Source organism: Pezoporus flaviventris, unplaced genomic scaffold (genome assembly GCF_033815535.1).
Source record: "Pezoporus flaviventris isolate CSIRO_AGI_PZ_B2104156 unplaced genomic scaffold, CSIRO_AGI_Pfla_v1 ptg000031l, whole genome shotgun sequence".
Lineage (NCBI taxonomy): Eukaryota > Metazoa > Chordata > Aves > Psittaciformes > Psittacidae > Pezoporus > Pezoporus flaviventris.
Window position 1 is genome coordinate 28,263,476 of NW_026892579.1, and position 22,707 is coordinate 28,286,182.

Here is a 22,707-nt window from a genome sequence, read left to right on the forward strand (position 1 = left end):
ATTTGTAATAGGAGCCTTTACATTGGAAGGGGACATATAAGGCATACAAGAAGAAATCTTACATCAGTAGATTACTCAATGCCGGCAGAGCTATGACCTTCACTTAGTTCTATGTCAAGAAATAAAATTGTTTTTTTCTTTAACTGTCTCTAAACACCTTCAATCTGTTTTCAGAAAAATAACTGTTTGTGACAAGACTTATTCTTTTCAGCATTGCATGAACTCATCAAGAAGTTGAGGTAGTAACTTCAGTCTGTAACATTTATGTGATATGCATATCCATACACGTTTCATCTACAGATCAATGAAAATCTAGATGTATGATTTATATTAGCTGATAAGAAAACATCTAACAGCAATACGATACAATGGCAAAGTCAAAGAAATTGAAAGCAATACTATAATGAGTAACAGCAATAATTCAAACTTTGCACTGGAACAAAAGCAAACAAAAAACCTACTTTCAGATATGCTGGAAATTACTAAGTACAAAGCTACACCATAGTTATCTGACTTGCCCCCCCAAAAAATTGGTTTAGTTTTCACATGAAAGTACAATTTTTTGTTATAAGGGTAAATCTCTGAAGGCAAATCAACATACATCAAGCCAACAGACTGAAACAGTTCTAAAGCCAAACACTGCTTACCCACTTTGGGTAATGAAGATACAAAAAAACCCTGTTATGTTGGTTCCAGCTTATAAGCATCAAGACAAGTGGAAAACAAAGTATGAATAGCCATTGTTTAAAGCTCAGGTGCTAAAGAATGCAATTAACAGGAAAAGAAAAAAAAAAATATTGCCTCTTAAAAATCAAGACACGTTCTAACTTGTAAACTTCTTTTGATCATGCAAGTCACGTTTTTTAAAAAGGGTTTCTCCTTTTACAGCCAAATCCATTGCACTGGCAGTGCAAGGTAAGCATACTTTGACTCTTTCAGCAGGCACAGTAAGTTTACTCTGGGGGTGTGAAAGGCCTATGTAAGCATCCCCCTTTGGTGATTCTGCTCACAAACAAAGCTGATGAAACCACCTCCAACACATCTCCACATCTTCAACCCAAATCAATTTTCCCAGCTTACTATTACATTTACAGCAAGCTACCAGTTTTTCATTTTTTGTAGGGAATACAAAAACATTCCAGTGACAATTAATTTGCAGCCTGAATTCTAAATGTGTTACATTAACATGACGTACTACAAAGCTCACATGCACGTTATTTCCAAACTTGAGGTTGCAACTTCAGTTCAACTTCTTTTTCTGGTCAATTTTACCAGAGCACTGTTAAAATCTCCAAAGTTCAAATAACCATAAAGCAGGACAAAATCACAAATGTTTCAGATCTTAGCTCTGGCTTTGACATTTGTTGAACTTACTGTCATTTGACAATACTTGTGTCTTGCACTTTCTCCTCTCTCCTATGCAATGATCAGATAAAAGAATAAAAAAAAAAAAAACATACAGGAAACTGACCAGCCAGGCTGGCAGAAAAGGGAAACAAAAATTCCTAGAAAGGCAATCCACAGAGCGAATGAAACCCCCATATCCATACACTCAATATTGATAGTTTTGATGTTTTTCCAAGGGATAAAAGTGAAATTCGTGTTAAGATTTTTTTTCTATTGCACTATACTAAAAACATTTCCTTGCTCTTGCACTAATAATTAAACACATACAAAATGCTAAGGCACTTGAGATACAAGTTCTGGTTCCTTTTGTATATCTCCATGTCATCAAATGAATCTGAAAAGTTTGAGTTTTTATTTGCAGCATACAGCTACAAAATAAAAATAACGTGAACAAATTAAAACATTTTTTAGAATAGTGATGGTAAAAAGTGCTGGAATGACAATCTTAAGTCTTCTATTATTAAGCACGAGGCTCAATACTGCAAGCTTCCTCACTTCTACTAGTGTGTCTCAGTCACAGTCTATATACAGAAATTCTGTATATTTTTACATTTAGCAAATCTGTTCCTTTTCTCCTGAAACTGCTGGTTGCCAGCAGTTTTGTAACAAACGTTAAAAACAAATCAAACAAGAACAACGAAACAACAACAAAAAAATCATCACCAAACAAAAAAACAAGACTGACATTAAGAAAGCAGTTTAAACCCCAAATAAGCATATTTTGCTTTAAAAATATCCACATAAACATTTTCATGTCATGAAGCAGCCTTTCTGAACAACTCATTGAAACACAGGCTATATACTTCTACCATTGTAGTAATACATGAGATAATAAAAACTAAGGAAATGCAAAGAGCACAGACTTAAGCAATATTATAACATAAAATTAAACACTGCTATAGAGGCCCAAATGGTAAAGGGACAGCCCTAACAAAAGAACCATAAAAAAAAAAAAAACAACACAAACAAACAAAAAAAAAATCCAAAAAACCAAAACCAAACAAAAAAATGAGAACAAAAAAATAAAAGCACAAAATCACACAGAACTAAGCCCGAGTGCCCCTTAAATCAGGTAATTCTTACCAACCAGGCAGAGCAAATATAGCTGTAATTCTTTTAGTAGGCCACAGCGATGCAGTTTACTCTAGATGCACAGTAAATGAGTTTGATGTATTAGCTTTTCAAATTATGTAAGTAGTCAATAAAACTCACAAAGGCTCTTCTTACAAATGAATAAAAACCTCAGGCACCAAAGGTAATTGTTCCATATTTCACTCTGATATATGGAGTTCTAATGCACACTCACTGAAAATTACCGTTTTCTTTCACATAAGGAAAAGACTAATCAGATATGCTTTCATAAAACAAAAAACAAAACAAAAAAAACACAAACAACAAACCAAACCAAAAAAAAACACAAAACAAAAACACCATAAAAAAGGCTGGGAGGTAGAACTGTAACTTCAAAAAAAATTCTTCAATATTAAATCCAGAAAATAACAAGTGGTAATAAAGGAATTCTCAGTCTTGGACTGACAGTTCATTAGTGAAACCCAATGGCCTTTTTCAGTTCACTTACAGTGTAGAAGAGTAACTTTTGCCACAGAGGGACATTATCAACTTCAGACACAAACTCATTATTAGGTTTAGTTAAAGACAATTTCAGATACGCCCTACACAGAAGTTTTCCAGGGGTTGAGACTTACAGTCTTTCTACCACTCCCCTCAACTACTTCAGTACTCCTGTGACAGGAAAGCCTCACAGCAATCATAGAATAGTTAGGGTTGGAAAGGACCTTAAGATCATCTAGTTCCAACTCCCCGCCATAGGCAGGGACAATGATTATGCAAATTGAACAAAAAACAAAAAACAAAAAAAAAAAAACAAAAAAAAACAGAATCACACTTCTACCAGATAAAAGTCACATGTAAACAACTACTTTGTTTTTTTTGGGGGGGGGTGGTTTCTTTTTTTGGGGGGGATGATAGTCATCCTTCAGTTTAAGAAGTCTCTGTTAGGAAGGAAATGACAATCTGGAACACAGACATCTTAGCCTTATTTCTCTTCTGTGAAAAAAAGTCAAGTTTAAAGCACACATTTTAGCAGCATAGCAGAATTACACATTCATCAACAAATTTATTCCTAGAACAAAGCATTTTCAGTAAATTCTTTTTGTCAAACTAGTTTCTACTACTCTATTTAAAAGACATAGAAGTGTACGAGTGCAAAGCAAATTAACTGACAGTGTAACAGACAGTATTCCATTATGAGGCAAAGGAAATTAACTGACAGTGCAATAGACAGTATTCCATTATGAGGCTATGCCTTTTTTCTTCAAGCATGAAACATTTGGTAAAAGAGGAAAAAAATTATCTTCTGAGACCAACAATAAATTCCTCAGACACAAAGCTACACACACCTGTTGCCATGTGGCTTTCTACAAAAGCCACACTGCTTGTTGGGCACCCAAACATATTTGCTTTCACTAACAGAGGTGTGTTCCAAGCCTTCCCGTTTAACCGTCGAAATGTTATCTGGAATGAACAACGGAGGTTCATCAAGTGAAAGACTTCTGCTACTTCTTCTCTGGCGAGGTTGGAGATTCTTATCAATTCGTTTTGATTTGTTTTTTTCTTTATCATCCTCCTTCAGATGTTCTACAACAGTGGGATCTTTTGTCTCTGCCTCTTCCTTTGTGGAGCTGTTTGGTTTTAGAACAGTTGCAAGCTGGTGTTTCTGCCCCTGAGCTTGCTTCTGACCAAGATTTGAAACATGCCCTGACAATGTGTGTGCAGAGTGGTGGGTATCTTTAGAAAAGCTATGATGAGTAGGAGATTTCTCACTTGCTCTTTGAATTGATGACTTCTGTACTTGCCCAGAAGTTTGGACTCGGGGTATTTTCTTCAGCATTGTATTGGTCTGCTTTTTTACAGTCACCTCTGAAATACAGCTCTTTGCCTTCGAACTCAGGTCAGACTGTTTCTTTCTAATTTTAACTGGGTTATTTGGATGCTGATGGCTCTCTTGATCATCTGCATTCCGCTTCAGACTTGCTGAATATGGACTATGAAGCCCTGAAACTGTAAGACCAGCTCTTGCTCTTGAACGTGTTATTTCTTGTTGCGCTGCACCCGACTTCTGTCGAGTACCTGGACTCAGATTTTGTTTATTCTGTGTAACAGATTTACTATGCCGGGGCCTAATATTCTTGTCACATTTTGATGGAATGCTAACTTGTTTATCATCATCCTGAGACTTTGATGCTTCAGGGCTTTCTACTTTAGTACTGATCTGCTGCTGTACATTTTGGCTTGCCTGGTCAAGATCAACGCTTTCCAAAATGCTAATTCCTGGGTCAGCAGAAGTAAACTCTTTGCTGTTTAAGTCTTTATTATCAAAATCTGTACTGTCCAACGGTTTCTCAGATGAAGTTACAGTTTTCTCCATTTCCTTGTCATTATCTGCAAGTTCTGTTATACATTCCTTTACTGACAGCATATTTCCACCAGGAACTTCCACATTCTGGGAACCTAAAATACAATCAACCCCCTCCTCTACAGAGCTGGACAAACTCAAAAAGGTCTCACAGATTTCACTTGGATTCACACAAACACTAGATGGATCATTAGCTTTTCCAGTTACCCCACTTTGTTCGTGCTCTTCTGTTTTCTTCTTCAATTCCTCTGTTTTATTTTCAGTCTTTTCTTCTGAAGAAGTTTTAGAGACCACTGAATCAAGCACATCATTTGCTTCATTTTTAACTGCAGCAATTTCAGTATCTGCAGATACTGAACAAACCGATTCAACACTTTCAGATTCAGTCTTCGTTGCAACCTCTGTTATTTCCTTTGTTTCTCCAGAAGAAGGAAAACAGGCTCCTGCTAAACTAGCACAACTTAACTCTTGGGATGCTTCCTCAACTTTTGCCTGGTATGGGGTTTCAGACTTTACTTCGTTCATGTGTTCGGGACCAGGAAAACATTCTGTATTACTTTGGGATGCTGTAACTGCTGCTGCAGTTCCTTCTATCTGTCCTGATCTTCTTGTACTACGCCTAACTTCTTTAGGCTGCTCCGCTTTCAAGGGTGCAGCAACATCTGTCTCTTTAGCTGGACTTCTCTCTTGTTTCTGTCCAGTTTTTGGAGCAGATCCACTTTTTACAGATGATTTCTTGGTATTAACTAGAGGTGCAACATTTGAACGCTTGGCTAGCGTGCTCTGTCGCAAACTCCGTACTGGTTCTAGGAAGGGAGAAAGAAAACATCTTAGCTATAGTGCATCCTCCTCTTTGCAAATACAAGACCTATCTAGAATAGAACTGATTTAGCTTACTGGACACAAAGAGAACTTACAACTTAGGTGCTTACTAAACTTAAAATACCCAACCAAATAAAACCCAAACACCCTTCCCCAAACAAACAAACACACCCCCCCCTCAAAAACAAACAAACAAACAAAAAAACAAAAACACAAAAACAAGCAACAAAAAAAAACAAACAAAATCCACAGAAAGCCGTCACAGCTGTCTACTTTAAAAAGTAGTAAATTACTTGCATTTCAATTTTACACTACTACAGTATGGAGGTAAGTCCTCATTATTCTAATGGCTACAAAAGTTCTGAATAGTATATACAAAACAGAAGTGAGAACAGAGGCAATCAAAATCCACTGTACTTCTCTACAGTTCAATTTTTTCTACCTCAAGTAAAAGTTGCACAGGTAAGTTATATTGTGTTTGGAAGTAAAGCTGTGAAGCTTACAAAGCTTTTAGACAACACAGTACCAGAATCTGAGATCCAATCATATTCTCACTTGATGCCATCTCCTACATTTTCTAAACAAGACACCATCCCCGCATGGCGTCGTCTTTTTAAAAAGCATACTCATCAGCTTTGTACCACAGGCTCTTATTTAAATTCCGACTTTATTTTTTTTAACTCAGCCTACACTACAGGGGGAATAAGCAGTGCCGTAAATAACTCCATCAATTCACCAAGTTAGAAAAACCCTAACCATAAGAAACTAGCTGCCACACAATTTAAAATTTGATTAAAATACTTAGGCATATTGAAATATTTTGATGGAAGACTCTGACTGCAATTGCTATAAAACTATTTAAAACAAGAAGAAAATACACTAACAAAAATCACTAGAATTAAAATTTTAATTTAAAATAAAGAAACACGCTAACCTAATATTCCAATGTTATTTGCAAATCCACCATGCTTTTGTTAGTGAAGAACCACAGTGCTAATCTGATGCAGGTAAAAGGATCAAAATCTTAAAAATTCCTATCAGGACCACTGGCCAAAAAGTGGACACAAAATATTTATCAAACAGGAACTCAAACTGAGTAGTACTCTATGAATGCTGACTTCAAGCTGCAGTGTATAAAAATGATGTATCTGTACTTGAATTCACAGAAGCAAACATCAAAGCTTTACTTTAAGCTTATAAATGTTGGGGGTGTGGGATTATAAAAATTTAATTTACTTTAAATGTGCAAATACACATAATATATTGAATGCCCACCTTGTGCCATTAATCGTGGTGATTTTCTTGGTGATGTGACTGATGTTTCCTCACAACGGCTCCTCAAATTCCTGTTAGGTAAAACAAGCTCATCTTCATCGATGGTGTCATTCCCACTCTCTTTAACTCCTTCTTCATCCATAATATCATCAAGACCAGCCACTGGAAAAAACAAGCAAACAAGAAAGAGCCTAAAACTTAAAATGATCAAAAATACTGCAGCTGTAATGCCAAGCAAGACAGGGGAAGAGACAGGGAAAAATTAATTTGCCATCTAAAAACAAACGGGAAAAAATGAAGTAACGCAAGAAAAAATTTCCATGTGAGGCAGTTTCAGTGTAGAAGAAGCTATTACTCAAAGCTTAAAATTCTGTAGCTTTATTCCTTATAGCTTTTTGGTGGACTTGCCTTTTTATTGTTTGGGGTTTGTTTTTTTTTTTGCCACAGGAAGGTCCCCAGTCTTAGAGGATCAGCTGTCCCTCACTGTCCCTTCCCACCTAAGAAAAAGTGAAGAAAGGTAAACAGCAGAAAGAGCTGATCCAGCAGTGCAGAGTTTAAAAATCACAGTTTTCTCACAGGACACAACTTTAAAACTTTAAGTCCCACCCACATCACATATCTGCAACCCCTTTTGGGAAGAGTATGGAGTGCAGCATGCACTAGTCTCCCAGGAGAGCAAGAATATTATCTTTGTTAAATGCCTAACCTCCACTACAAAGGATCCCAGAGATTTCTCCTGCAAATAAATTTCCTAACAGACAGTCAGGCCACTGTACCAGCCATTCTCCTCACCTTCTCTAAGTTTAGTTCTGCAATGGTAGCCTCTCCTATCGCAAGATCCTATGTGTGATTAATGAATCCTGGTCCCTGTGGAATGAGAAATTTGCAAGATCAAGCCAAACACCCATGTGACTTTACAAAACATGTAGGAGGGTCTGACAAATACAGCACAGACTCCAAACAACCAAATATGCCCATTTTTCACTATTCAGGAAACTAACTAGAAGCATTTTTAAGATAAACTACCTCACATGATAGAAATAAGATACCTAAAAATTTCTATCAATTGCTTACTTAAAACTGATTTAAATTAATAAATTTACCTTAGAAATCAAAATAAACAATAGAAATGAAAAATTGTTAAAATCTTTAGACTGTCTCAAAAAAATCTGTCAATTCTTGCTCCTTTTCAAGTCTGATGTTACTACAACTTAAAAAAAATAATGTTCTTGCGAAGGCACTACAATAATGAGCATACTTTTAAGATAACAAAAATTGGAAGTTGCAGAACACTGCTCCTAATGACTAACAAGTCTATCAAGCCTGTAATTCAATCCACAAGCACCTGTCATGAAGAATTTAAAAAAGCCAACCAAACCACCTGGTAATTTTAAAGTTCAAGTATTAAGATTTTAAAAAGCCTCTTAAGGAAGCCTGACCCTGGTACCAGGTAATCCGCACTCTGAAACTCCAAAATTAGATGGTTGCCAGGAGCTGAAAGCTAGGAGTTTCTTGAACTGACAATTTAATTTTACTCATTTTAACAATAATTTTTAGTTACTGTATTGTGCACATCAATTTACAGGAAAAGTGTGTTTCATTAAATTACTGGCAACTTTCACTTTCCAATACACAGAGCCACCTTTATGTCTATGTGTATGTATTTATGTAACAAACACCACAGACAAGCTGCAGAGGACTGATAAGATGATCTTACTTCACTCATCCAAATGTTCCTTAATCACTTATTTGCTATAAGCTACCTCCTGGGGAAAAGGACACGCTGGCAAAAAGATGACATTACAAGTGCCCTGTTACACTTTATTTTCCCCTAAATATCTAATACTTCCCACTGTCCAAGATGGAAAACTGAACAAGACGGACTCTCATCCTAATTCCGGCTGCTCATTCTTGTGTTCTCAGAGGCATCCCACCAAGTGCTCTGCACTTTGGTATTAGCATTCTCATTAAAGAACATTCCTTCAAAATGTGGAACTGCTATTGGGGAATAGACTGTGACAAAGGAGGCTCCTTTCAGATCCTCTTCTGTTTCCTCACTGTAAAACTAAACTACCAAGCTATGGAAGACAACATTACAAATGAAAACTACTCAGACTTCTAAAACAGCTCTGGAGCAGATTTCAGGGCTGCCATTGTTCAGGGCTTTATGATGTTCTTGCTCAAGTTACTGAATTTACACACCCTCCTTTATCAATAACAAACGGGACACATTTAGTCTACTGTTGACAGACAGTTTGAAATATTATAATTAAAGTATTTTCATACTTACAAGACTCTGTGCTGTAGCTTTAATTTTACAGAGGAATTTGAAGCACAGAATCTTGCAAATTTCAAACCACCTGAGCTATAACTCGGCTAGTACAGCCCCATGAGGCCCCAGGATGAGGAGCATTCGACACAGACCCTGCTGGGAAGAGAAAAAGGGACAGAGAACAGTAATAGATAACAGAGGAGATTAGGAAATTAAATTATGAAAAAAGAAGCAGAAGTAGAAAAACAGCATTGGGAAAAGTAAACAAACAAAAGCAAAACCAGACAGAACTAGAAAGATATAGATGATCTTAGTAATATTTAAGATTATTTCAGTAATACAGAAATTAAGACAGAAGGATAAAACATAAAAGAAAGGAAAAAATAAAGGAAAAAACGTGAATAGAAAAAGTTGTACACCAGTGTACAACTGAACAAGCTGCAAACAATGAAATTATGAGTCACAGTCAACATATTTGTACTGGAAAAGACACCACTGGCCTTCACCTTATTATTTTGAGTCTCTCCATTACTTGTGAAGTATTTAAATTTCCAAACTGCTGTGCTGATGTTTATGTTATACAATAATAGAATAACATGCAGAAAAAAAAAATTCACTTGCAAGTTTAAAGTAAAATTTCCCATGCATTAAAACAAAAGCATGGCCATTTTTTAATTCTTCAGCAATGTAAAACTGAGCAAAACAACCCTTACTTGCTGGTAGTAAAAGAGGGACAGAGAAGAAAATAGCCCTAAAAACATTATCAAAATCTTAGAACTTTATAAATCTTTATTTTTATTAATGCAAGTCTTCCTTTGATTTTCTTCAGCCAAAATTAGAAATACTAAGGTATTACTAAGTCTCTAGACTGCAAATGAAGACGGCATACTTCATATTAAAACATTTTTCTATTGACATTTGTGATGCATACATCCAATAGACAGAATTAAAAATGCTCTGTTAGAAAAAAAAAATGTATTTGCAAGAAAAACAAGGCCACTGATATAATTTACGTAAGGAAACACCGAATTCCAACTGCTTTACAAGTTTTCCTGTAAGCCTGTAACCTGCTTAAATAAGAATTTGCCTGTGAGTACTCTGTACTGACTGCCCAGTGTAAGAAAAGAATCACAATAAGTACCATGTGAAACACTGAAGATTTACTCCCATTCTTCATTAATCTCTGAATTGTAGAGGGATTTTCTCTTTTGAATAAAACATATGAAAATCAACTAGGATTAATAAATTTAATAAAACATGCATCTTTCAAAAAAAGATGGGAGTTACATCACAGGGCTACTGGTTTATGGTTCTTTAGCCACAGGCCTGTTACTTTGGAAATGAGGAGTAGTAAAGAACAAATTTCATCCACAAAGTAAAAACACAGCACCAAACCAAGCACTTTAAACCACATTAATTTATAAAGAAGAGAGCCTTTATATGAGCTCTGTCATTCATAAATACATGAACTGCCTTTTAAATCCTATTACACATCCAAACTCTCTCCATTAATAAAACTGATCCAAAAGAATAAATAACTACAGCTTTCAAATGGTAGCTTCTTACCTACAAACAGAAAAGAGTGAAAAATAAACATTCTCCAGGTTCTAAATATAATACCAATATAGTAAATTTAAATTTTATACAGGAAAGTTACTACCTTGGTCACAAGAAACTGTACAACTGTTCGCATGGACAGCTTGGAGGAAGAAAGGCATAAAGAGGTAAGAAAACTTGAGAGAAACAACATTAATTTTGGGCTTCATTCTGAAGGTTACACTCAAAATTATTTCATCTGCAGGAGGAAAAATACACACACATTTGGATTTAGTGAAAAAAGCCTGACATGACTTACACGCCCAAACAGGACACTATCTAAAGAAAAGACACACTTGTAGTCAAAACAATTGGTTTGTCTTCAGAGATTCAGTAGGTGATCATGATTTTAGCAGAGGTAATGCTGCTTTCAATAGAAGTCATGAAAACAGTCTAAAACTAGAAAGAACAGACTGCATCTGAGTGAAACAATTTCCCAGCAGCAATACAGAGGGACAGGAAAAAAAAGGACAATTAAAAGATGTCCTTAAGAGTCTTAGTACACTCTTGTAGGGTCAGTTTTCCTCATCATTAATGAGAAACACCTGATTTAATAAACACTCAAACTAAATTGGTTTGATTTTTTATTATTAAATCCAGAAATGTTTCCAGATGATACGCAATTCAAATTCCATTACCTCTATTACATGTATAATCAAACTGCCCCAGTAAATGACAACCTGAAAAGCTATGGAACTTGTGATAGCTGAGAAATACAAATGTAGTGTGAGTGTTGGTTATTTAGTTCAACTGCATGTGACCAGTCTGACTTGCTATGCTCACAAGCTTATAAAAGTAGTGGATAAGGTTCCAGCATGTCTTCCAGCAGGAAATTACAGAAGAAATCAGAAAATTTATCACTAGGGTACCATCCAAAGCTGAAAAAAAAGTGTTGCTCTCAAGAGTTAAGTCACATTCTAAGCTTCAGAAGTTTTCACTTCTGACCAATGAATTGCTCAGGAGAAACAAACAAAAAAAACCCCACAATACAGCAGAACCACACTTCCACACCCACCCATACCACGCAAACATTAAAAATGCCAAAGAGCCCCTCCTGTGTCAGTCATTCAGTTCTTGGAAGAACAGCCACCAGACCACTCTGATGACCAGAAACACACACCTAAAACATGGTATCGGACACTTTTGCTTGTTTCAAGAACTTTGGTTGCCCTTAGCTCTCAAAAGCCTCATTTTGTCAAATTCTGTCCTTCAACTGGCAAAGACAGCGCATGTATCTGCTTCCCCTATCAACAGTAGGTCTTACTGCTAATACCTACTTCAGTAAACTGCTTCTTCCACTACTGCTAAGGCTCCTAGGAGCTGCAGTGAATAATAAGATCTGTGGACAGCTTTTACCTTGATTCATTCAATAACAGAAAACTTCCTAACTGTCCTATAAGAGCAGCAGTCTGCTCTCTCTAACTCCACAAACCTGCAACTCAGCTACATCTTTACAGTTCAGCAGTCACTCTTCACAAACACATCCTAAAAGGATTTCAGCATAACATCTGTTATTTTGACCCATAACCTTTCCAGCTTATGAGAAGGTCAGAGTTCCTTCTACATCTGCTCAAAGCCATTACCAGGATCACCTGCAAAGAATCTTCTCCAAATATGTAACTTCAATGAAAATTGAACAAGACAACCCTATTCAGTTACTCAGTGGCAATCACCAAGCCAGCTCACAAGAGTAGACAAAGATCAACAATGTAACCTAACTGAAGGACTCATTTTGATCCAGCACAAACTGGATTCAGGCCAAGACATGAACACAAGACTACTTTACTGGTACTGATACAGTTCTTCCTATCAATAGATAGGAAACAGACATCCATTCTATACTCCTTATTGTTTGTCACACACCAGTACTTTTGATTATGAGATACTGCTCCAGCAGGGGGATTGGACTAGATGATCTTTCGAGGTCCCTTCCAATCTCTAGCATACTGTGATACTGTGATACTGAGTACAAGGAGGATGTGGACTAAAAGGCTCTGGGACACCCTCCTGCAGCCTTCCAATACTTAAAGATTCTACAAATGACAGGGACAGACTTTTTAGAGGGCTTATTGCAACAGGACAAAGGGTAGTGGTTTTAAACTAAAAGAGGGTAGATTCAGCCTAGATATAAGGAAGAAATTTTTTACAATGAGGATGACACCTGGAACAGGTTGCCCAGAGAGGCAATAGATGCCACATCCCTGGAAAACTTCAAGGTCAGGTTGAACAGGGCTCTGACCAACTTGGTCTAGTTGAAGATGTCCCTGCTCTGCTCCTTGCAGAGGGGTTGGACTAGATGACCTTTAAAAGTTCCTTCCAACCCAAGCTATTCTACGATTCCATGCTACCATCCTCCCCAAGAGAAGCACTTCTAATCCAACTCACAAAACTTGCGTTGTCTGGATAGATGCCTCTAACAAGCACTGACTGGAAATTAAACTTCAACTCACAGAAAGCTATGTGTTTCTGTCTTACAGACAAGTACGTGAGCTGTTTAAAAAACATACTGGTAGCAATTGGTTACATGACATACAGTCATATAACTGGTAACTCAGCATACAGAGCTTGCTACGAACAAAAAAGCTAGTTCATGGTAAATGATGTGCAATATAAACCCGGAAGCTAAGCAAGACAGATGCAATGTTGATAAGTAATAACTCTGGATTAGGCCTGTAAATAACACCCAACAAGAACTAATGTCAATGTAGCTGTAAGAAAAATAGCAAACAAACTCATACTCAAACCCAAGTTATGAGCAAGAGAGAAAGCGTCCTTGGACAAAAAGATCTGATCTCCAAAATGAGGCAGAGAAAATGTCACGATCACGAGTAATTTGGTATGTGAGTAAGCATGCCTGAAACGAGTCTTTCTCAAAGCTTCTGCCACTCACATATACCCATGTTCACCTGAGAAATTTCATACTTAGAACATGGTACAAGCTCCTTGGGTTGAAAGACTATAGTGTCTTGGTTTGTGTACACATTTACAAATACTCTTGAACTCTGCTCAAACCAGGCTTTCAAAGAAGTATTAGTTAGCCACACCTTCTGCTCCTCCATGTTGTCTATGATACCTAATACCACTTTAGGCGACTCACCTCCTCAGTCCAACTACTTTTACCTTTATGTCTTCAGCTTCCTCACAGCAATCAAATAAGCTATAGCATGAAATCTTCACCACTTTAAAAACTGGACTGAAGAGAGTACATTCCAGTTATTCATGGAGCAGTCTGTCCTTTGCTGGCTCTCTGAACTAATTTCCATGAGCATTTTGTTCTTTTTCTTAAACAGTTCCATGGTCTAGGCATGGATTACGCAAAATACTGTTTGAAGGTCTAAAATAAATTGTAGTAAATAAATCTGTACCTCTGGAAAAAGTTAACTTTAACTCTTTTCTTCCTGAATGGTATCAATACCATAAAAACCACCATCATCTATCATTCCAGCATCTCCTAAGTCTTGCCCTCATTAACTTAAATAGGTAACAACAAATGTACCTCAACCTAGTAAAACTTTACTGACAATACATTTTTCTAAGTACAATTATAGCCCTAGTGAAAGAGCCAATAACAAACCATTCTGTTACCATACTGCTTAAAGCAACAGGGGGCTAAGGGGTAAGAACTGGAAGGATCAGAATAAAGCACACCATCATTCCATATGACACACCAATGGAGTTATAGCTCTAAGGATGCAAGTAAGGCAAGTTTTGTGGGAAAGAACTGCGCTTTTTTATTTTTTAGACAAATTGATGTTGGTGCAAAGATTAGCTTTCACACATAATGCCTGGGAAAAAAAAACAAAACCAAACAACAGGCTTTGTAAGTATAATTCTTACCAAGGGTACTATTATCTTGTATGACTGCATTCTTACCAGCAGACTACATAAGCTGTGTTAGATCACCAGTGGTCTCCGACAGATCAAATCAATCATGAGCTGTATGAATACTCAAGGAAGAAAGACACGCAAAGAATCTTTCCTTTAACCTGATAATTGTTATTCTCAACTAAACAAAAACCCTATAAATATATACTGTGGTCCTACCATCTCAGAATAGGGACAGTTCTTATCAAGACCTAGAAAGAATAAGCAACAGCAAGAACATTTCATGTCTGTTTGAATGCATACTACATTAATTCGAAATTGTATGTTTTCATTTATTTACTGAAATATGGCTCTACTCTTGCTTTCAGATTAAAAAAAAAAATTTAAATTAACAAACTCCTCTAAATCTAATCAGTTTTTGATTCCCTTAGCCTGCATACAGACTGAAATAACAGCCCTCACATAAGAGAGTTAGCTTGCTTATTTTAATGGACCTGAAAAATTGTGATTATTTTACCATCAGTAGTATTAATTATTGCACTGCTGATTACTTTTAGGATAAATATGTGCCAAGAAGCCCTCAAAAGTCTCCCTACAACTGCAACCAATGGTTAATTAAAAAAACCAGTATAGGTTTACTAGAGGCTGCACAGGATGCAATGTGAAAAAAGGATCTGCATCACTGTTTTATTGGAAGGAAATAAAAAAAAAATTAGAGGAGGAATTTGGTTGTGTACGTTGTACACTCATGCACATTAAGACCGACATGCTTTTGTTTTGGGGATTACAAAAATGTATGAGGATACAGACTACAGACAGAATAACAAAAATATTAAGGATGGCCTCAAATAATATCCTACTAAAGTAGTAAAGACCAAATGTCTTGTTCTGGCTTTGTAGTTTGCTTTTCAATCACCCCAAGTCAGTATTACCTCTTATTTACAGGTTGGGTTTGTTTTGGTTGTTTTTTTTTAATCTCTGTACTGTAACAGACTTAGTGAGGGTGAGAATTTAGTCTGCTAGTAGGAACACGAGCTATCTATTGCATCAGAAAATGACTGGGATTTTCAGAAACAGCTATAAAAGTTACTGGAAAAAATACATGTTGACATAATCAAAGTGACCTACACCACCTTTCAGTAATGAACCCAAGATTTTTTTTTTTTTTAACTTTCACTCAAATAGAAAAATATTAAGCAGAGTGTCCTTTCGTCTCTTACAACAAGCTGGTTTCATTATTCTAACTGTTCATCAATATAAAGAATTTTAGCGACTGCTCACCCTTTAAAAAAAAAAACAAAAAAAAACATACACACACACACACAAAAAAAAGCATCCTTCAAAAACTACTCCACAACACCTAAAATTATTTTTTTTTAAAACTTTTCTCTAAACTGTTTCCAAACAGTAAACAAAAAAAGAGAACTGTATTACCATTGAGGGTTTTGCCTGAAGTCAACCAAACCAAAGCACCCAGAATCCATATCAACCCAGTACTAGAATGCCTAGAACTAAACAAATAACCCTGAGGTCAGAGCAGTAATTCGTACAACTCTCATACTCCTACTGCTAATCCAGAATTACTACATTTTTTTAAGACAACTAGCAACTTCACTGATGAGGCACAGTATGTACTCTAAACAAATCATGACTTTAATTTGGAATAATTTACACGTACTCAAGGCAAAGCCTAAATTACTCCTGATCCAGATTAGGAGCCCTCCTCTACGGTTAAGCAACGAAGTTAAAAAGAACTGCAAGTAGTTTACATGCCAGGCATGTAAGCAGCGTAACAAAAAGGGCAGGAAGGAGACAGAAATCCCAAAGTAATACTTCTACATCACAAAAAAGGGTTTGTACTAGAGTATAACTGTAATTTAAATTGTAATCTTAAAAAATTATAAGATTTACCTGTTGAACAAGGCATCTGGAAATTGGGATCATTGCTATCCAAAACAGGCAAACAGAACTGTGCACTTGCAGATCCTAGCATAGGATCCTTATCGCTGAGCATGTTCTTCAGCGAATCCTCTAAGACATTTTGACTTGTACTAAAATCCTCACAGCCTTCATTCTCCAGGTTGGATCCTAGAAATAGGGCATCATCTAAGTGTTCAGTAGGAATTAAATGGTTAAATGTATCAACTATATCCATGAAGAGTCCTGTGTGTCTTTCAGCCCTATAGAAAGACAAGAAAAATACCATAAGAAAATAAGCTACAAATTATAAAACACCTAAGAAAACAGCAAATTGTTTTGGCTGCTGTGTTTTATAAAGAATGCTTAAGGTATTTTAGAATTGTAACAAACAGAAGAATCTGCTTATGCCTCAGGACGGCTGACTGCACAGCGAAAGATCAATTCTCCAACTGATTATTTAAAAAAAGAAATACCATGCTAAGTTAATATAAACTCTGCTATCAGTATCAGAGTACTGCCACTTCTACAGTGTGGGTAACTGAAACACCTCCTTTCTAAAATTTGTTTAAACCTTAACCAACCCAAAGAAGTGGGACACTGGGGGGGGGGGGGGGGGGGGGAATAAAACTAACCTGGTTAACAGCACTGCTAGTATACCTCACCTTTAAATGTGAAAAAGGTGAGGTCAGCTTCTACCAACACCAGTGGAGCTGAGAAGGCTCAGGAGCCTGACACACCAGGCCCAAAACTGAGAAGAACTGTATTGTTCATAAAAGAACTACCAAGTACTTCATAACAAGAAACTATTTTTAAGCAGCAAGGCCTTATTATTTTTCACTTATCATTAAATTCAATAAAGTTACAGAAACTTTAGATTAAAACCTGACCTCAATCAAGTACATGAGAACTCTGAGCGGCCTTCAAAACAGCCAGCAGCCTTTTAGAAGTTTCCATTTTGAAGAAGTTTAGGTAAAACTGAAGGAACTGTATTCAAAGCTGGCACCTGCATTCTACAACAAGGTATTTTCTAGATCCCTGAAGTGAGATACAGCAGAAATGCAACTACTGCAGCAGAGATTCAACTAATAAGAATGTATGACACAACACAGTAGAAAAAAAAGTTATCAAAGTGCTTCTTCAGAACCTTAGCATAAGCACATCTTAGAGTGGAAAGAGAGAATTATAGCAAATATCATCACAGAAGCAAGGAAAATGGAGTAGTGCAGCAGTGCCTGGCTTAATTTGGTATAAAGGAAAGTCTGAGAGACCAGTTTTGGCATACACAAAGCTGTTCAAGCTTTGGGAACAGGAGAAGGACATACATTCTCTCCCTCTCCTTCCTTCATCATCCCTCTCCCACACACTAGACAGGATTTTTTTGTTTTGTTTTCTTTTTTTTTAATGAACACACTAATTAAAGGAAAAGGAGGAGATTTAGAGTTTGCAGTGCTTGAATTACTTTCTAGACCCCTATTCCAAGCAACCTGCCACTATACAAATCCAAGTACCTCCTAATGCTTACTGTAACAGTAAATATGCTTCCTTATATGCATTAATGGGACATTTCTGGTTTAGCAATCAACAGGGGAAATCCTAGCCATACACATGTAAGAGCTCTGATACAATTTCAACCCTATTTACACAATTTATTTAATTTCCAAAATTAACAAAAACTACACATGAGCATTAAAAAAATGTTTCTTTTTGCAATGTTTTTGTCTGTTTGTTGTTTTGTTGGGGTTTTGTTTGTCTGTTTGTGGGCTTTGTTTTTTATTTTTTGCTTTGTTTGCGGGGTTTGGGGGCTTTTTTTTTAAGTATGTCGGTCTTTCTTCCTTCTCCCACAGGGCAACTCAGGAGAACAATGGTCAGGTACAGCATTATGCCTTTGAAGAGCACAGTGCCTTTACAGTATCTACACGCTAACCATGACAAAACAGTCTAATACACAATGTCCTACTGATGCAACAGCTAGCAAGAAGCAAAGTGAGGCCACAGCAGGTTGTTACAGTTTAAGCCCAGCTGGTAACTCAGAACGATGTAGCCACACTCCCCCCGCCACGTTCGTTCTCTCCCCGTGCCAGGAGGGATGGGGAGGAGAATTGAAATAATGTAACTCCCACGGGTTGAGATAAGAACAGTCCAGTAATTAAGGTATAACACAAATCACTACTGCTACCACCAATAATAATAATAATGACAAAGGAAATAACAAGGGAAGAGACATCAATTTGATGGATGGACCAGTGTGGGCTTGCAGTCCAGAAAGCCAACCATATCCTGGGCTGCATCAAAAGGAGTGTGCCCAGCAGGTCAAAGGAGGCGATCCTGCCCCTCCACTCTGCTCTTGTGAGAACTCACCTGGACTATTGTGTGCGGGTCTGGTGTTCTCAACATAAAAAGGATACCTCCCGTATTAAGACAGGCTGAGGAAGTTGGGGCTATTCAGCCTGGAGAAGAGAAGGCTGCGTGGAGACCTCATAGCAGCCTTCCAGTATCTGAAGGGGGCCTATAGGGATGCTGGGGAGGGACTCTTCATTAGGGACTGTAGTGACAGGACAAGGGGTAACAGGTTCAAACTTAAACAGGGGAAGTTTAGATTGGATATAAGGAGGAAATTCTTTCCTGTTAGGGTGGTGAGGCACTGGAATAGGTTGCCCAGGGAGGCTGTGAAGACTCCATCCCTGGCAGTGTTCAAGACCAGGTTGGACGAGGCCTTGGGTGAGATGGTTTAGTGTGAGTAGTCCCTGCCCATGGCAGGGGGGTTGGAACTAGATGATCTTAAGATCCTTTCCAACCCTAACTATTCTATGATTCTAAGAGAATACAACCACTCACCACCCACTGACCGATACCCAGGCTGACCCAAGCAGTGATCTAGCCCTTCCAGGTAACTGCCCCCAGTTTATATACTGGGCATGACATGCTGTGGTATGGAATACCTCTTTGGCTAGTTTGGGTCAGGTGTCCTGTCTCTGCTTCCTCCTGGCTTCCCCTCCTCCCTGGCAGAGCATGAGACTCACAAAGTCCTTAGTCAGAGTAAACATTACCTAGCAACAACTAAAAACATTGGTGTTATCAGCATTGTTCCCAGGCTGAAAGTCAAAAACACAGCACTGCAGCAGCTACTAAGAAGGAGGAAAATGAATGCTACTGCTGAACCCAGGACACAGGTGCATTTAATAAGCATCTAAGAGTCACACAGCAGCAAGTGTGTCACAACTTTAAGCTCCCTCACCAAAAAATGGACTATTCTTACCAAGCAATGCAGTGCTTCTACACTTGCTTGTACACCATGCCAACTAGCACTTATAGCCCACATTCCTTGTGCAGTTGCCAAAATAATTTCCTGATCTGGCAAACTAACTGCTGCTGAGGAAGCCCGCTGCACTGCATAATCCGTATTTATTATGCCATGTAGTTACAACAATCTGATACTACAGAGGATAAAATGCACGAGCTGCAGTGGCTTAAAGTAAGCAAATTATTATGAATGCCCCAATACAGTACTTTCAAATACCTTCCTGTAAAGTTTATGGGTTTTTTTCATATTAGCACAGTAGCACAAGAGTAACAGATAAAGGGAACCCTGACACTAACAACAGAACACCTCTGAATTACTACAAGAAACCTTTTGTACCCAAAATTAAAGAGCGGCAGGGCCTTTGAACACATTTACAATAATGCACCTCCAGGTTTTCTTTCTGGAACGAAGGGGAACACTTATATAATTGTTACTCAAACACTGCTGTTACCAAAGCAGCTCTCACCTCTTCATTAGGAACAGTGTTAAGTAGCAAAGCTCAAGCAGGATGTTAGCTCTTGCTAAAGAAATTACTCCTGACAGAAATTAACCTGACTTCAGCAATGTGATGAGAAAAGAATACCAGCAAGTTTTGCCAGACTACCATGCAGCCATTCAGAACACTAAAAGCACTGCAAAATAACTGTGAAAGCAGCTATACATACAATGGCCACAGCCACCTTCAATGACACCTAACTAGTTATTAAAGAAAATTCAAGAGGAATTTTCTACAATATGAATACATATCAAAACTTCAAGGCATGAAACAAATTTTTGCTTTACCTCATTCAAGAAACCACTGTTCAGTTCTTTGCATAACTTTGCATAAATCAAGTTTAGAAAATTATTTCTAGCATTACTAGATTCATGTGAAGTGTAGTATCTGTGGGACTGACAATGAAAGACACACTTCCTGCTACACAGCTGACTGTTCGAAACAGTTGCTACAAGAAAAAAAAAAAAATCTGCCCTTACACAATGCCTAAAGTGTATGCATTTTGAACGGTTTATTTTGCATTTGAAACACACTGAAAAAAGTAGCCAGAGGTAAAAGTAAAAACAGAGTTTAGTTTTTCATGGTCACTTATTTCCAAAGATAATTCTAACCACCTGGAGGAGGAATTCATTGTTCCCCTGAAAAACAGCTGTGTCCTCCACTTGAACCTTAAAGGCCAATGGCTTAGCATCACTCACAGCAAAAGTGCACATACCAAGCATACCCCCACCATGCAATAATTCAAAAGTGCTTTCCCACTGGGTAGTTAATCAGAAGCAACAGAATATGGAAAGTCTCATGTATGGAGAACCACTGAGAAGAGGAGCATTCAAAAACAAGGCAAAGGAGAAAATGACAGAGGAGGAAGTCTGAGCCAGGTTCAGTCTGGACAGACATGAAACTTCTACCTGCTGGCTCCTGCAACACCAGGGCATGTACTGAGACTGCGACAGCACACAGCATAGCAAGACACAGGAGTGTGGAAGCAACAAGATCTGACCATCAAGAAAAGCTTAAGGTACAGAAAGCATTCTCCTTGATTCCTTAAATAAAGTACCTTTCTCTTACATTTTTAAGACTGATTTGTTTCAAACAGCCTCCCCACTGCAACAGCAGGTACTCACAGAAGTAACCCACCAACTGGAATCTTTCATCACTGACTGCATCACTAAAAACAACCATGTTAAAGAGAAAAAGCATGTCAATTAAATATGACTTCCCGAATCTCACTCACGTTATGTTTACCATAAAATCCCTTCATGGTCTCAATGTCATTTCCTTTTTCAGCCTGAGTCAGCTTAAAAAAAAAGAAAAATTTCTTCAGCTGCTGAATTAGTTCAAGTCAGGGATGTCATAATATCACCTTTGGAGACCAGTAATGAGTAACGAGTAGTGTCCCTCAGGGATCGGTGTTGGGACCGGTCTTTTTCAACATCTTTGTCGCTGACATGGACAGTGGGATTGAGTGCACCCTCAGCAAGTTTGCCAATGACACCAAGCTGTGTGGTTCGGTTGATAGGCTGGAGGGAAGCAATGTCATCCAGAGGGACCTTGACATGCTTGTGAGGTGGGCTGATGGCAACCTCATGAAGTTTAACCATGCCAAGTGCAAGGTCCTACACCTGGGTCGGAGCAATCCCAGGCACAGCTACAGGTTGGGCAGAGAAGAGATTCAGAGCAGCCCTGCGGAGAAAGACTTGGGGGTGTCGGTTGATGAGAAAATGAACATGAGCTAGCAGTGCGCGCTTGCAGCCCAGAAAGCCAACCGTATCCTGGGCTGCATCAAAAGGAGTGCGACCACCAGGTTTCATACTTTTAAATAACATTCACTGTAATTACTTTCTCTCCTCCCCTCTCTGCCCAGGGTGTGACTTTCAGGTGTTATCTTTCATTTTAAACTTGACACTCATATATTAGCTTCTATTTTAAATTTAGGAATATAGAATAGAAGTTCCTGTATGTTTAATGACTGTGAATTTAAAAAAAAAAATCTGGCTTATGAAAGTCCTCAGAAGTTAGACTTCAGAAACATACAATATTTCTATAAAGAAACTTAACAAAAAATGCCTAAATTGGGAATAAGGGGGATCTGAATGAACATAACCAAATAAAGGAAAAAACTCTTACACTGTTTATTTAGAATACTCAAAATCCTAGCTGTTTAATATCCTATCCACTTTATTGACCTACCTGAATCAGTGAGTTTGAGGCTGCTGAAGATCACAGTTACTTCCATTTCATGTATGTACCTTTCTTAATAGTGTCTGGTGCTTCAAATTCAGTGAACTCATCTAGTACTTTTAAAAGCTTTTGTAAATCTAGTTATTGACTGGACTGTGTTGGAAACATCGCAACAC

The 22,707-nt window shown here is 37.7% G+C and overlaps 1 protein-coding gene across 6 annotated transcripts in view; it reads right to left on the bottom strand.

Annotated features, from left to right (window-relative positions):
* The window catches only part of PHF3 (PHD finger protein 3), a 51,187-nt gene that overhangs the window by 23,648 nt on the left and 4,832 nt on the right, over positions 1–22,707 (bottom strand). The window contains exons 1-5 of one of the 6 annotated variants that reach the window (XM_061460552.1): positions 16,545–16,681; positions 9,231–9,368; positions 7,733–7,807; positions 6,941–7,102; positions 3,828–5,649 (exon numbers count right to left, since the gene is read on the bottom strand). In XM_061460552.1, the coding sequence (XP_061316536.1) occupies positions 3,828–5,649; positions 6,941–7,082 (1,964 nt within the window). In that variant the 5' untranslated portion in view covers positions 7,083–7,102; positions 7,733–7,807; positions 9,231–9,368; positions 16,545–16,681. Of the gene's footprint in view, positions 1–3,827; positions 5,650–6,940; positions 7,103–7,732; positions 7,808–9,230; positions 9,369–16,544; positions 16,814–22,707 lie in introns of those variants that run through there. The other 5 variants (XM_061460553.1, XM_061460550.1, XM_061460551.1 and 2 more) reach the window with 5 other exon arrangements.